At 33.0% G+C, this 17268-nt stretch overlaps 3 protein-coding genes across 3 annotated transcripts; 2 read left to right on the forward strand and 1 right to left on the reverse strand.

Annotated features, from left to right (window-relative positions):
• The first annotated feature begins 831 nt into the window (after positions 1-831).
• LOC120342863 (uncharacterized) lies at positions 832-4740 on the forward strand. Its single transcript, XM_039411853.2, has one exon. It carries the CDS (start codon positions 973-975, stop codon positions 1783-1785), a length of 813 nt encoding a protein of 270 aa, XP_039267787.2. The 5' UTR covers positions 832-972; the 3' UTR covers positions 1786-4740.
• LOC120342864 (cystatin-B-like) lies at positions 2555-4195 on the reverse strand. Its single transcript, XM_039411854.2, has 3 exons — positions 4063-4195; positions 3065-3166; positions 2555-2770 (listed from the first exon to the last, which is right to left on the reverse strand). Exons 1-3 carry the CDS (start codon positions 4135-4137, stop codon positions 2645-2647), a joined length of 303 nt encoding a protein of 100 aa, XP_039267788.2. The 5' UTR covers positions 4138-4195; the 3' UTR covers positions 2555-2644.
• Positions 4741-4744: 4 nt separating the features above from the next.
• Positions 4745-17150, forward strand: LOC120342862 (IQ motif and ankyrin repeat domain-containing protein 1-like). The gene is made up of 12 exons (XM_039411852.2): positions 4745-4886; positions 5307-5439; positions 5712-5793; positions 6102-6266; positions 6689-6860; positions 7580-7725; positions 8216-8355; positions 13819-13972; positions 14438-14546; positions 15134-15365; positions 15886-16014; positions 16528-17150. The coding sequence occupies exons 1-12, from the start codon at positions 4799-4801 to the stop codon at positions 16694-16696; spliced, it is 1719 nt and encodes a 572-aa protein (XP_039267786.2). The 5' UTR covers positions 4745-4798; the 3' UTR covers positions 16697-17150.
• The last annotated feature ends 118 nt before the right edge of the window (positions 17151-17268 follow it).

The following is a 17268-nucleotide window of genomic DNA, read 5'->3' on the forward strand; positions in this document are numbered from 1 at the left end:
TTTTTGTTCGTTCGCGCCAAATTACCAGGGAAAATACTCATGGCGCACTTCAACGAAACAAAATTGCTGCCTTTAAATAAAACCCAATTTTGTGATCGTTAATGTGTACTTCATGCCTTTTAAAGTTAGTAAACATGTAGGCATAAGGACTAAAGACAAACGGTCAACTTCTCTTCCTCCTCTCCGCCTGATTTTCCTTTAAAATACTAAAAAAATCACTAATGCTCACTGAACTCTGTTCGGTAAATAAATAAATTGCAGCAACTACGTTACGTCCCCAGAGTTAATCACTACCTAACAGAAAGTAAACGAAATAAAACGGTGAAATGATTTGATTGATCCATATACGCAGCATTCAAAGTAAGAAACAATCAAACAATTAAAATAAATGCAATATGTAAAATATTCAATCACATATTAGTTAAGTTTAACCGTAAATATATACTACTACGGTTTAACTGTAAATGAAGAACACAATTCTGTTAGTTTTCGGGGAGCACTTCGAATCGACGCCCACTTTGGGAGCCGCCGACTTGACTGACACTGTGATTAGATTAAGATTATCTTTATGGCGTTATGCACAACAATGTTCAGTCTGAACTTTTTCTACTTAAACGGATGCACATTCAATAATCGACCCATCTTCAATATATTTTTATCGACAACCGAGATGAATATGACTTTGTTATGTGACATTTTTTAATTCTCTGTTGACCAGGAGAAATTATTCTGAAATGTATAGTAAAACCAGAGCCGTTATATAATGACTTTGGTTAAACTGCGACAGATCAAAAGCGACAGCGAAAGTTTTGAGATTGAGAGAATTTTGATAATAAAGTGTATACACAAGCGGCGCTAGAAGGAGAATGGCGTCCCTTGTTACCATGTCCATGAGATTTGAGTCTAATGTCGTATTTGATTTCATGGTTGTAAAATCATTGTGACTTTAGGGAGTAAAAATGCAAGTGGCTGATGGACGATGATGTAGAGTTGTTGATCGAAAAGGTTAAAATACGGAAATATCACTGTTTAAACGTCAGTCACCGTGGGCTTACGTTTTTACCACAAAACTTCAATGAAATTGAGAATCTGAAAATTCTTTTATTGAATGACAACAGATTGGTGCTACCACCGGTGGAGTTACTGTCGTTGTGTTCTTGCTTGGAAGAGCTGGTGTTGGACAACAATAACTTTACTCTTTTACCAAGTGGAATTGGGAAGTTCAAAGCATTAACTATACTCAGTGCAAATCATACGTCTCTTGGGGCATTGAATCCAGAAATTGGGGAGTTAATCAGTTTGAAAGAACTTTGGTTAAATGATTGTTCATTGTTTACAATACCAAAAGAAATTGGACGTTTGAAAAGACTTACAAAATTAGGTCTGAGGTGTAATAAGTTAGAAGTTATTCCCAAAGAAATTGGAAAATTAAAATTGCTCAGATGGGTATCTTTTGCAGAAAACAATCTTTTCACAGTTCCAAAAGAACTTAATCAATTACAAGAATTAAGATATGCAAGCTTCAGTGGCAATAGATTACAAAAAATTCCTGATCCTTTGCTTAACATATCAAATTTACGAGTAGTGTTGTTATCAAACAACAAAATTGAAAATGTAAGTGATGATGTTTTGCTCAGTTTTGCGTCAATGGTAAAAGTTGATCTGAGACATAATCCTATGATAAAAAAGCCTGATCACTGGAAAGGAATGGATTTTATTCTAGTTGGACATGAATTACAGCAGAAAGATGAAAATGTTTTTGATTCAATGTCTGGTATGAGTTGACTTGACCTCACCATATGACCTCCTCCGTTGTTTGCTGTTGTAAACACAAATGAGATTTTCATTATTAAGATAATCATTGTAATTTTTGTTGAAAACAAATTTTGCATCATTTTAGTATTTGGTCTATATATGGGAATTACTCTTTGTAAGAATTTTCAAATCTGCTGGAATTTACTGCTTCTATATTCATTGCCTTCCCTTTCTAGGCTGGAAATATCTGTTCCGTCTGATGTCTGTCCTATGACAAATGTTTCACTTTATGTGCTTTAAACTACAATTTTGATCTCAATCTTTGCATACATATGACATTCAAAGGTATTATTTGAAGCATTCCTTGATAGACAATAGTTACTGTGATGTGCCAAATTATGTTTGAATATTTTATTTTTTAAGAAGGGTTTGTAGATGACAAACAAATTATACTCTAATTGCGTGAGAAATATTAAATTTCTTCAAATGTCTTGCATTCTTTAACATGCTACTTTCGGCTACTTCATACACTACTTTAGTTGAAATTCGAAAATTATATCCAAACTATAAAACGTTTTGTGCGTGGAAGATTATATAGTCTTCATAAATAAATTTCTGATCATTTTAAGGGGGTCCGTACGAATACACTAGAAAATTAGGATATAAAAATATGAGAAAATTTTACATACCATGAAAACTTTTTATTTAGGATAGTAAGTTTGATATATATATATAGATCATATACGGTATATATATAGCCAACCTTTATATCCTAATTCTTGCAGAAAAGAAATAGAGATCACATGATGGATATTGTTTATTATAATGTTTAGGAAGTGTAGTTAGTGATTGAGACTATGCTTGTGAATTATAGAAATAACAACATGCTCTAAAAATATTCTATTGGAGAATCTTTAGTCTGATCTTTTTGCAGATTTGAAAGGGTGGCTTTCCCTTCGAGTGATTTAAAGATCCTCAACACAATGTAGTCTTTTTCTCCACTTCCAACTTGAACCTGTCAGTGGAATTGAATCCATGATATAATTTCAAATTATTTTTTTGTATGCAAAATATGTCTGACTTGTATTCATCAAAAAATGCTATCGTGCCAAATCACTATTTAAGTATTTATTGCCTAAGGAGCTTTGTTCATGTCAACAAAATTGTAAATGTTTCATTAGGAGAATTCCTATGTGAGATTTCCAACATTAGGCCACTAATCAAAATTTTTAATTTTCAATGTTTATTGATAATTTGATCAAATTAGGAATGGGTTGGGATAGTTTTAGAAAATATCGAAAAATTTTACCTTGACAAAATAGTTCATCCCAGCCACAACTTGAGTTTTATATGCAATTGGTGTGAATGTTTCATATTTAATTCCAGCTTCTTCAATAGCTGCATCTTTCACCTGAATATAAAAAATTGACTGATTTTAGAGTTTCATTTATTTTCTATTTAGTTAATTTTTGTAGGAAAATGATTTAAATATTTGTTCAGAATCTTTAACAATTTTTATGTGATATTTTTCTCAGTCTAACTCAAATTAGGCTTTGGAGAAGAGGTCGGTCCCTCATGAGTAAGAACAGCAAAAAAGTTTTTTTATCAAAATCTTACCGAATATGGTACACCCTGATTGAGAAGGACCCTCGGTTTGGCGATTGGACAAGCTAGGGCAGGGAGTCCAAAATCCGTGTTTTAAGAATTAAACGTAGTTAGGCCAATATGTTGGATAATTCTACGTCACCACTGTATTTTCTCTATATTCAAGTGCTTTTGTGAAACTTATAAACATATAATTGATACAGTATTACGAGCAATACTGAAACAAAAATTAATATTGCATTTGATACATTCAATTTATTTATATAACCTTCATCTGGATTCTGGATTATTAATTAAAATTAGTAAGGCACAACTCACAAAAGGTTCATTCAGGCTTCGCTATATTGATTACTAATAATTTGGGGTTAGCAATCTGGAATGTTTTATCCAATGTGTTCATAAAGTTATAAGAATTTTTAAAATTGCAAGGGAAGTTTATTGATACTATAATATATTGTTTTGGCCCTCACAGATGTATTAATTGAAGTAAAAATACTGATTACTGAACAATTAATTACTGATTAAAAAGCAACAAACCTGGTTAAGATATACTGAGAACTGCCTTTATAACAAAATTGAAATTGTAAAGGGACTTTCTGTATAACAAAATTAATATGCCGTGCTGAAAAATGATACTTTGTTTTTGTTCATAACAATATAATGTCCTTTATATAAATAATTTAATAATGTTAGATTTCTTACCGATTCACATAATTTCTTGACTTCTTCATCTGCAACATGCTCAACTGACAATCCTCCAACTTCTGTTTGCTCCATCGTAATACACTGACTGATTGAAGAACTATTTTGGTCCCAAAGAAATAATGGTAGACTGATCCTGATTATGAAGCATGACTGTTTTTATAGCTTACGCCTACGTGCACTCATGGGTCTTTACATTTTTTTGTCTCTTCATTGGAAAATACCATATTCATTGCCTAACTCTCTTGTGATGCGGAAACTTGATATTCACTGACGCATTCAAAGCCTGTTGCTTGTTTTTGAAAATGACTCGAGCATGACTATTTTGTTTCATTTCGACAATGTATTATTTTATTGTCATGTTTGACCAAGCATGGATCATATGTTTTACTGTAAATAAATTTGATGATTCTTTGCGCCAGTTTATGATCTAATCAAAATGGATATAAAGTGAATAAAACTTTATGCCAGTATGCAGTGTTATCAAAATTGATATTTTTGTCAAGTGCTAGCTTGACACATTGTTTGCGTATATCCCTATTTTGCTGTACTTAGTACAACTCATCTTTTATTTTGTATTCAAATGCTTGACGTATGATTTTGCATTTATTGAAATTTTGCTGTGCTTGGTATTACTCATTCTTTTTTTTTATTTGTCATAAACCACACATACATTAGTCAATTACATTAGTATGTGAATGAAACTATTATCATGGACTGATATTACCAAATAATAATGCCTCCAAAAAGACCCCCAGCCAAGGCATCTGTGCCTGCTGCACGGAATGTTTCTAACAAAAAACAGCCAGTGAAGCCAGCAGCAAGTATGAAAAAGAAATGATTTTTTAAAATTTGTTGTAATTAGCACAAACACAGATTAAGTCTTTGACATGGGATGGACTGAATCACATCTAGAAAATGAAAGTCGATATCTATATCTTTTTATTGAATTAATTTGAAATTGCATCAAATTTGCTGCATTTTTTACATAGTCTTGGGCTGTGTTATATAAAAACAGAACTTTGAGAAAATTGGATATTGCTAAATTGTTCAAACTTTTTAATTTTTCCGATTTCACCTATTTTTATCACATTTATTATATGTATACATTTTCATTATATGGTAAAATAAGAAAACTTCATTGGATTGCGATTTGTGTGCATGCACCCGAAAAACAGAGTAAGATTTTATTACAAAATTACTTGTGTCTGCTATTTCACTCATAATGACTGGTAATTTTTTAGATACTGCGAATAAAAAACCTGGACCACCAGGCAGAAAAGCTCCACCAGCGAAAGCTGCACCAAAGAAAGAGGAGAAGAAAGGGCCATCACCTCAAGATTTAGCTGCGATTGTGATTCAAAAATACATCAGAAGGTAGTTGATCTTTATGGTATTATCCTTACTGTTTTGTTATTAAGAATTTCCTTTATAAATTTGGAAAAATATTAAGAAACTTTGTTGTATATTTCAATTATAAAACAACAAAACTTGCAATTGTGATATAAGTTTAAAATTTCTTATTTATCATAATGGTATGAAGATATAGGGATTGAAACAACATAATTAAAACATGCATTAGTTAAGACAATAGAATTCAGTTTTCTGATTAGTCTATTTTTATTAACTTCTATTTGGTTGCATTGTAGATTTCTTTCTCAATGTGATTTAAAAAAACTGAAAAACCGAAGAATTGAATATGATGAAATGATTGAAAAGTTACAAAGAGAGGTATAGGTATAAGTTTATTCTGGTACCCTCATACATACAAAATTTAACAATGAACACACAAAAGATCGGAAAAATCAGGAAAACTGGCAAAACCTCTAATAAGGTTTAAAACACACAGAACAGTTATTTGATGTACCCTAATCCCAATTTTCATGTGTTTTATAAATCATGTATTTGGATATTGACACAGCCGTTTTTGGAAACATACTATAATATTTTAAAAGGCTGTAATAGACATTCTGTGTTTATTTTAAAACTCACCAACTGCAAAAACATGCTATTGAAACTATTTTACCTACTACATATAGGCATTTGTAGCCATGGTGAAAGCAGAACAGGGAGCTGCCGAGCGTGAGCAAGCAAGAGAGGATGAGGAGCGGAGAAGGAAACGGGAGGAAGCAAAGAGGAGAGGGAGAATGTTGGAGGCAGCGTTTGATGGTGATTTGGAGGAAATGGAAAATATTTTGAAAGAAGTAGGATTAGTCATTTCAAAACTAATTTGCATTCAAGTCATTATTTTGGGAAGTGCTCTGATAATAAAAGTCGACTAATTAATTTTTGAGTTTGACAATTGTGAGCACATTCAATTTTTCGAAACTGAATTCTGAAAATCACCGCTTCCATTGTTTACTAATAATTTCACCTTGTTGCCATTTTAAAGTAAGTTGATTATTTACTCAATTAATTGGTCATAATATTAGCTATTATGCAATAGTGATAACTCATACTCGTAATGCGAAACTTAATATTGCTAGTTGTAAGTCATTTTTTCTAAATCAACATGGTTGTATTGTGAATTTTCCAACAGACTATATTATTCATTTGTAACAAAAACGATTGGAGTTTGTTGTTTACTCATGGGGACTTTCAGGTATTCAATTTACTTTTTAATCAGGTCAGTAATTTGGATACAAAAAATGGTGTTCCCAATGATGAAATGGGAAAAGTTATCCGAAGGAATCATATGATTGCTGTTACTGAATGTCAAGATGCAAATGGGAACACTCCATTGTCAGAGGCAGCAGCTGGAGGAAGTTCAGAATCTATCAAGTTTTTAGTTGAAAGAGGTGCGCTCCTAATATTTATGTTTGAAGTAAAGTCATTGTTAATATATATCCTTGTTGTATAGTATTAATAGTTTTAATTTGCTATTGTTCTCTTTGTATCAATTCAATTTTTTGACAACCACAACCTGGGGGTTCGACAGCCAAATTGACCATGTCTTGCCTGATTTTGTTTAGCTGCACCAATGCTATCCTTTTTTTAGTTGTACAGTACCATATTAGTGTTCCCAAACTTTTCAAGCTTACCACACATTTACTTTCTGTAATTCATGTCACTGGTGGAAAGAAAATTTGACCTCATTAACATAAATTATGACAGGGCAAAAATGTACAACACTTGCACATTTATTCGGTACCATTTGTGAGTTTGTTTTTGTGCACATGAATGTTCAATATCACTCCTTTTAATAGTTTTCATCATTTTTTGACAAGTTTTAAAAGCCGGCTGGTAAGAAATAATTTTTTAGAAAATGGATTGATATTTCGCGTCGCACTCAAAACCATGTCACAGCTCACAAATTTTTTATTTGTTTGATCTAAATTAATGAAATAATAGTTCAGAATCTTTTTTTATTTAAACTGAGTTTGAAGTATAACTCGGGTACAAATTATCCCATCCGGGCTGTGGAGTCGGGGGAATTTGTTTTGTTCGGGTGGTTCGGGGAAAATTTGTCATGATTTTAATTTATCACAATAAATGGTATTGCAAATTTCTGTTTTAGGGGGAGATGTTAATTCAGTAGGTGCATGGGGAAGAACACCATTGTACCGGGCAGCATTTGGTGGACATTTAGATGCAGTCGAATCACTTCTTCAATATGGAGCAGATCCAAGAATAATTGCTGAAGATGGAAATGCACCTGAACATGTATGGTCTAGCACAGTGGTTCTCAAACTTTTTGAAAAATTATGCATAACGGTCCCCTTGCAATTTTTCTGATGACTCGCGGTCCACCAAAGTGATGAAAGCAAATATCAACGCGGTATATCAAGCATTCATCTATTGAATGACATTAAAATAGTTCAATAAGCCTTCTTGGCTTCATCTAGTTCTTCTACCTTGGGTTCTGTTTTGGATAACTCAACTCTCAAATCATGTCTCACGTTTCAACATTCAACAATTTTACTTCAAATCAAAGTGCTTCTGTGCCGAGGGAAAAGCTGTCTCGTGGTCCCCCTAAAATCGCTTCGCGGACCCCTAAGCGACCGCAGACCCCAGTTTGAGAACCAATGGTCTTGCAGAATACATTAAATGAAACACTGGACAAATATTTTAGTTGATCTGTTTTTTTTTAATTTGATATCTTTGTATCATGTGTCTTGCTATGTTATTGTATATTTACAATGTTTATTGAAAGGTGAGCCCAGTAGAAGCGATTATTGAAGTTTTGAAAAACTGGGATGTTTCGATGACTGATAGTCTGCTCGAAAAAATGGTAGTTGAAAGAGAGAAACGCCTGGAAGAAGATAGAATGAGAAAAGAAGCTGAAACAAATCAGTATGTTAAATAATGTTTCACGTTTTTTACATTGGATATCACTCAATAATTAGAATGCCAACACAAAATATTCAAGTGATGTTGTAATTGATAATAGTATTAATCACTTTAGTCTTTTAACTTTGAAATCATTTTGTTTGAAAAAGTTATTAAGAATTACTATATCACCCAAATTACTTATTACTTCGAATTACTATTTACTTACTTTTAATAAAGAATTGAAATATTACTTGATTTTGCTTCAAATCAGATTCAGTTACACAATTGGGAGTAATCGCAAGTCTAGAATACTCAAATAGTGTGGCTATTAAAACAAAGCAATGATCGAATATATGTAGACATAGCGCAGGGTTGTCCAAAACGAATCGAATATTCGAATGTATTCGAATATCAAAGTATTCGAATACCTTTTCGGCTGTTTTTCGAATAATTCCGAATAGTAGCCACTTTTCGCCGTAATCGTGGTGTTTCGTTTTATGGGAATCTTCAAACGACTTTTTACGCTGTCTCACGTATTGTAATGACGATCGGCACTTTGATTGTTTATATTCTGTGCGACCGTACGTCGCATAGTGTTGCGACACGTTTGCGTGGGTGGACATTGCCGACATTCGTCTACGAGGCTTTTAATTTACAAATTAATTTCCATTACGTCGAAAAATTGACAATTACCGTATTTCCCGGCAATAAGTCGCTTTTCTAGGGGGGCGTCTAATTGAGAAAGTATGTAGTTCTATGTGGTCTGTTTTTATTCGCATGAGTCTTCTCAAGCATGATTTGTGTAACCTTATATTTGGGTCTTAGGGTCTGCCAATCATGATATTTAATCGCAGACCGGTTATCGTTACTTTAATAAAGAGAAACACGGCCACCGAGATAAAGTGATTTGTGACCCTTTCGTTTTGCCGATTCAGCAGAACACGACAGGGACAGGAAAACACAGCTGTGAAATAACCCTTGGACCGTACAGTGTGTTACTCAGTGTTGCCAACTTGGATTATTTAAATCTAGATTTAGATTATTTTCGTATGATTTAGATGTAAGAAATACCCATTTAGATGCTAGATTATTTTATAGATTATTTTAGCATTCATTTAGATATATTTAGATTATTTTGACAAATGTTATTTTGCATTGTTCTCTAGCTGTATAGTGGCAAAGAAGTGAAGTGCAGTTCACCGGTATCTATAGCAGTGAATAACATCTGAACATATGTAGAGAATAAATACAGAAAAGGTACTGCAGTGATAGTGCTCAAAACAACAAGCAGACAAGGGAGATATGTCTAAAGAAACCAGTGGCAAACGATACGACCAGAAATTTCGAAAACAGTGGCTAAAAGATGACTCACTGAAAGAGTGGATAGCGCCCGTGGCTGCTGATGCATCTAAGGCATTCTGCAAGTTCTGTAAATGTGATGTCAAAGCAAAATATCAAGATTTGAAGCAGCATACTAAAACTCAGAAACATTTGAAAGCTTGTCCATTCACTACCAGGACTCTTGATCCATTTATGACTATTAAAAACTCTGAAACAGCAGAGCTGGAAGTGTCTATTTCCACATTTTTATGTTGCCACTCAGCTATTTCTAATTGCGACCATTTAGTTGATTTATGTAAAAGAAATCTCCCTACAAACAAAACAGTGTCTGAAATGAAAATGCACCGAACTAAATGTACCCATATCATAAGAAATACTCTGTGTGAGCATTTTAAAACAGACCTAAGACGAGATATTGGTGATGGCAGATTTAGCATTCTGATAGATGAGTCCACAGACATAACAGTACATAAGTTACTAGGCATATCTATAGTTTATTACAGCATGTCTGAAAAAAAGATTGTGTCAACCTATCTGGAACTTACTGAACTTACAGCTTGTGATGCTCAGCACATTGTTATAGCTATTAAGAACGTACTCGGTTCACATAAATTGAGTCTGAAGAATCTTGTAGCAATTGGAACAGATAATGCGAGTGTGATGATTGGCATAAATAAGGGTGTTCATGCACAACTGAGGGCCGAGATACCATCCCTTATTCTTATAAAATGTGTATGCCATTCTATTCAATTGGCAGTCTCACAAGCATCGGCAGATAGCCTGCCAAGACACCTTAATTTTTTGATTACCGAGACACATAAATGGTTCTCACATTCATCTACCAGGCAATATCGGTATAAGACTCTGTATCAAACTTTGAATGATGGCACATCACCTTTGAAAATTCCTAAAGATTGTCAAACAAGATGGTTATCTATTCAACCAGCTGTTCAAAGAATCTTAGAACAATGGCTGGAACTAAAAACTCACTTTGAAGTTTCACGATTGTCAGAAAAGTGCTATACTGCAGAAGTTCTGTATGAAATGTACTCAGATGAAAAAAATTTGGCCTTCCTTCTGTTTCTAAGTCCAATTTTGACTGAAGTACAACAAGTAAACAAACTGTTTGAATCCAAAAACATTGAAAAAGTGAAACTATTAAATGATCTAACAATGCTGATGAAATCAATTGCAAAAAAGCTTGTATCGCCAACCTGTAATATTGATCTACTTAATTCTAACATTGAAGAGTATCTGGACCCAAAACCATACTTAGGCTACAGATTTGAGTGGAAAATTCAAGATTTGAAGAAGCAAAATAAACTTACCAATACTGATGAAACTTGTATAAGAAAAAGATGCTGTGATTTTTTACTGGCACTGCATAAACAGTTAAAGCAGCGTCTACCTGATAATCTTAAAGTTCTGCAGAACATTTCTTGCTTCTCTGTTATTAACATGCTTCAACCACTTAAAGACAAAGCTGCCATCTGTGAAGTTATGAAATTTTTGGGGGCCTCTGATCAATCTATCTCTCAAGCAGAATACCAACTAAGCAAGATAAATCTTGTGGACTGGGTGCATAAGGATGATACAGAAGCCTTTTGGAGTGAAGTGGGTGACTATAGGGATGCTTCAGGATGCAATCCATTTTTAGAACTTTTCCAGTGTGCAATTTCAGCCCTAATTCTACCTCATTCAAATGCTGAAATTGAGAGAGTATTTAGTGCAATGAATTATGTCAAGTCAAAACCAAGAAACAGAATGTCACTGCAGCTGCTGAATGCCATCTTAACTGTAAAATTTGGGTTGATAAGAAAAGAAGAGTGCTGCTCCACTTACAAGTATCCACCAAAAGTCATTGCAGAGATAGGAACAAGCGCTGTCTACCAATATCAGAGCCAGTCAACTTCAGCATCTCATCCCATAGATCTTTCATATGTAGAAGATATTAACTTTAGAGAATTGCAACAGTTGTAGTTTGTACTTGTAATTTCTGTTACAGTTTCAAAAGTGTTCATGTAGTCGCATAACTTGCTTATAATTAATTAAAATATTAAATGACCTGTATCACACGGATAATTATGCTGTGTGAACTTAGTAGTATCCCTATTTCGAGACAAAGGAACCAAATTACAGTAAAATAGGAAAATTCAATGTTCTATTTACTTCATAAATATTGTTATTTGTATATTGTTTCTTTTTTATTAGTGTATTTGATATTCGGTGATTGCAGACACTAAAAAGTAAATCCATAATTATTGTGGTGCAACAAGCTTTCATTTTTTCTCATGATAAATACTTAAGTTACCTTACTTATGTTCGAAAAGCTGTATTGATATGAGTAATCATTTTTCTTTACATTACAATCTTCGTTTTTTCATTGAAAATGTAACTTTGGTATTTTTGGATTATTATTTGGATTATTATTTTTTGAATTTAGATTATTCTAGATATTTTTTGTGAAGATTCTAGATTATTTTAGCACCGAACAGTTGGCAACACTGTCACTGTTACTTATCACATTCCAAAATTATTTCAACATTCGGGTTAATAGGTTGTCCAAAATGATTGCCGTTTTACAACTTAAATTTACCGCTCAATTGTTAAAAATAGTTAATTCTGTAAGTATGATTCTACCAAACTAACATGATCTGGTTCTAAACATAATAAAATTATTAGCGCATATCAGCATAACTGAACAACAGGGACACAATTTTTCTACCCTGTCTTATTGGAGGCCTGTATGGAAAAAACCCTTTTTTGAGTGCTAAAAATAGACATCGTCCTATTTGCCATGTGGACATATTAGCCGGGAAATACGGTATTTATAGCCATCATTGTTTCGATATCCAATAAATTGTCACAAGTTGGAAAAACAAGTCATTTATTAGAAAATAATTTCTGGCAAATAATTCTGATAACGATAGTTAAAAGTATCGATCCTTTAGCAGGATGATTTTTTGTTGCACAAAATAATCCAATCCATGACTGGGTACCATCATTTAAAATGTCATGCCGAATTAATTTAATTCTGTTCAATGTAACTCATGGTTGTATCGACAATATGTGGACATAAAATGTGTGGTAAACTGACCGATATTATTAAATATTGATTCCCATTTTTATATTGATAAAATAATGAAAGTATTAATACCAAATACCACGGGTATTTGTGGAGATGAAATACGTGGTAAACTGCCCAATTATAATTAATTTCGGATTCGTATTTACAAAATAATAAAACTATTATAATTCTAAAATGCAACGGCGATCTGTGGCCTTAAAATATGTGGTAAACTGCCCGATTTACCAACATTTGAGTTATGATAATAGAATTAAATTAACACGGTCAGGCATTTTAAAAATATAATTAGTTTTTGATTCTTATTTTACGAAAAATTGTCACAAGACGGAAAAAGAATTTATACTTTATCCCACTCTTGGGAACTAATTTGGATAATGGTTGCCATTGGTTTGTATTTAAGAGTATGGACTTTTTACTAGGATGATTTTGTGTTACGCAAATATTCAAATCCAGCATCGATACCACTATTGCCGTATTAATTTAATTCTGTTAACATGACTCGTGGTATATAAAATATATACTGCAATAATCTGCAAATATGAAATGCCTGGTAATATAGCTAGGTTGTAATTTGTAGATAGCAGTTATTCCATTGCTTATATGGAAATTCTTACATACATTTATATAAGCTTCAATTAGTGGATTTTATTTTTGAAGTATTCGAAATTTCATATTCGAAAAAAATAATTTCGAATGTATTCGAAATAGTGAACTATTCGATATTGGCCATCCCTGGACATAGGTCAACTGTATGGCCAGTGCAATGTTAGCAAAACTACAGTAAAATGTTGAAAATATTCTATCAAATGTCATGTGTGCCTATGAAGTAGGAATAACTCTGTAGGAAAATTCTAAAAAGAAAAATTAACATCTTTCTATCTTTCTTCCATCTTTGAGTACAGAAAATTGTAAATTGATTGATAGTTGCGACAATAACAATCTTGCGGAATGATCAATTATTGTCCAATTGGTTTTTAATAAGCAAGAAAAGATATATTTTGCTGCTAGTGCAAGATATATTTAATTTTGTCACTTATTTTACTTAAATTTTATAGATTGCAAGACGAACTGAATGAAATCAAAAAACAATATGAATCTGAACAGAGAGTGCTACAAAAAGCTTACCAGGAATTGGAAAAACGAATACATGAGCATGATAAATGTACTACACAGGGTGCAGATTCATCTATCACAGAAATAACATTGCAGGTAATGCCATGAGAAAATACCAATATTTTGCCAACTATTTTTCGCAGTAAAAGCTTGTCTATGTGCTATTTTTAAAAATGAATAAGCTACATATCCTTCAAATTTGACACTCTCAAGAAAGTATTGATACCTAGCCTACCAATCCTATGCCCGACATGTACCGTAATGTTATCTGAGAGGTGAGAGGCTGGGGTTTGCCATTTGGTTAAACCGCGTCATAGGCTTTTCTCTCCCCCAGGATAAATGTATATTCAGAAAATACAACCTCTGATCTGCAAGTATTCAGACCTGAAATTTAATTTTTTATTTTCTGTCCAAAGCCAAGACAATGAACATGTCAAGTTATATTGCTGCTAGGATAGGTAGACTATATAGATTACAAAAATCAAGTTTTGACTTTCCTTGCCAATACAATATTGGTTTCAGTAATCCGACTGATTTGCATTCACCATATTTTTATTATAGGCTCTTCACGACGCGGAAGGTGAACTTGAAATTGCGAAACTCCATGCAGATAAAGCTAGAAGTAAATTAGAACAAGCACGATTGAGACTCAGAGAACAACAGCATGAAGGTAAGACTTTGATTAATTAGTGAATGGTGACTTTTAAACCAGATGTCAGTATGTGCTTTCTAAAGATGACAGTGATACTCTTTAGTGATACTTATTTTAAATTCATAGAAATTACAATTTTTGTTTCTTAGTAGTTTATTTCGACATTTTTGATTACCGTAATAAAAGAAAAGAAAGTGGTTGTTCGACATTTTTCGATTATAAAAAAAGAAAGTGGTTTGTGCATTGTGCTTAGCATTAGAAATACAACTACCATCTCACTTTTGATTACCTGAACGAGTTTGCAGATTCGAGCCCCAGAGGAGATTATTGAATGCAAGAGGATTTCAGGACTACTCGCCGCAATAGGGTAGTCAACATAATGGCTGATCAGTTACCGCTTTTTTCAAGTCCAAGCATCTAAAACAAATATCTGTTTAACTAATCCCATACCCGACATGGACTGGTGATCCGACAAGAGGCCGTGGTTCACCACATTATTAAGCCGCCTTATTGACTATCTTCCCCCAAGATAAATTGAAAATTCTTTCCACAAGTAGAAATATGATTATCTTCCTCTTCTTCACAATCAGTATATATTTTGTTAGGTGGCGATGAAGCATTACCAGGAGTAAAATGTAATATAAGAGAATTGGATGAAGTTTTAATGAGGGATGTTGGTAATCGCATCACAGAATCTGGAAAATGGCCGATGCTTATAGATCCTACAGGTCAAGCTACAACGTTCTTGAGATACAGAGATACAAATTACTTATGCGCACTAAATCCCCAACAGATGCAACCAGATGTGATAAGACTGGCATTGCTAGGTTCTATAAGGTATGGTTCTTGTGTTTGGAATATTAATTTAATGATAACCTCACAATTTCATTTTGCTTTATGCTGCCGTACATATTGTTTACTTTAAATGACTTTTCCAAAAAAATGAAAAAAAAGTTGTCAATTATTAGTTTTTCCTACTTTAAATTTTATATTTATTTTGGGGGAAGAATTAAGATGAGACAATTTAATTATCTGGCAAACTTTGGCCTCTCAATCTGGTTGTCTGTAGATATGTAGTATCTCTACATACTACTCGTTTCAATGTGTAGATATTATTGCTAGATGTCTCAAATAATACGCTTTCACATAATCGTTCCCCACCGGCCATCAATGCATACCAATAATATTTGGAGGAATTTAAACTTGTGGATCCCAATTTGTTAGTTAATTAATTAACAATCGACATGGTAAGAATAATGCAACTTGCAATCATGTTATTTGCTCATTACAAATGGACAAATGATTTATGATTACAATACTTCCAATGACTTACCAGTCAAATGTTGATATTTTTGAGGTTCGGGAAGCCAATGGTCATGGATATGCTTGAAGTTGATATGTTTGATACTATCTCAGATATTTTCAATGAAATACTTCCAAATTTGATGCAGGATATTATGAGCAAGGAAATTCTTCAAGAAGAAAAGTAAGCAAGCAGTGGCATATTTTAGATACAAATTATGGGAAATGCGTTTTATATTTATCATTATAAAATGTTTTTGTCTTCATCTATCTGCATTAAATCAAACAAAATTGAAAAGGTATTTCCCTCATATGCGAGCCATTTTAATATTGTGTGCCCCATCCTCAATTTAAAGTTTTTCAATTGTCATACTAAATTCTCCGAAGTCAAATTTCATACATTCAATGGTGATAATAAATGTTAAAATTTTCTTCAGAAACTTAAAAGGCAACAAATTTACTAAGTGATATTAATATATCTATCAAAAGAGGCTTGAATGTGCTAATGTTTTTGCTATCAAGATCTAATTTTCGCTGTGATCGTAGACTGAGTCAGAGTTAAAATCTTTTTCAACTCTGTGTGTCGAAATTGATTGTAGATTTTCATCAACTCCATAGCCCTGTCAATACGAACCCAGTAAGAAGCCAAAGGTCTTATATAAATTAAAGAAGACATCTTTTTTCCATGTATTTCAAGGTACATGCAACTTGTGAAACCAGAAGATGGTGAAGCATATCAGAAATCCAAGTTCCAACATCACCGAGCTCAGAAATTCATATTTGTTTTGGTTACCAAAAACAAATTCCCTTCTGATTATCTCATCGATCTGACTTATGCAATTAGAATAGTACTGCCTGGCGACTAACCACTTTCATTAAATCTTGAAGTGTTGATAGCGATTGCGCCTTACAGTAAATATATATAGATAATGATAGAAAACATCCTTTTTTGGTGGAGGGAAATTTGATACTACAGCTATGGTCAAACGATATTTGAAGTTTTGACTATAGTATCATATAACTGCATTCATCCGATAGGTGAATGCATCTTTTTTGTATTCGTTAACATTATGAGTATGATTAACTTGGGCTGATGCTAACTTCATTTAACTCCACATGGATGCTTTAAGAATATATTAATCCAACTACATAAAATTTTAATCTCTGTAAAACGTATTCAGGCACCACTGTGAAAATAGATGTGTTCACTGTATCAGCAAATTTACCTATTTTTATAAAAGGTTTTTTAAATTTTAATGTCATTATCAAATAGATTTCTTTTCGCAGTTTACACGTGATTATATATGAAAAGATTCAAAATGAGTTATTTATATAGTACGTTTGTACATCAGCTCAACCTAAACTCCATGTTAGGAGAATATTTACATATTTATTCCGAGGAGAAAGCAATAAAACGGCTTAATCATATGGCGAACCA

The sequence above is a fragment of the Styela clava genome, chromosome 3 (genome assembly GCF_964204865.1).
Source record: "Styela clava chromosome 3, kaStyClav1.hap1.2, whole genome shotgun sequence".
Lineage (NCBI taxonomy): Eukaryota > Metazoa > Chordata > Ascidiacea > Stolidobranchia > Styelidae > Styela > Styela clava.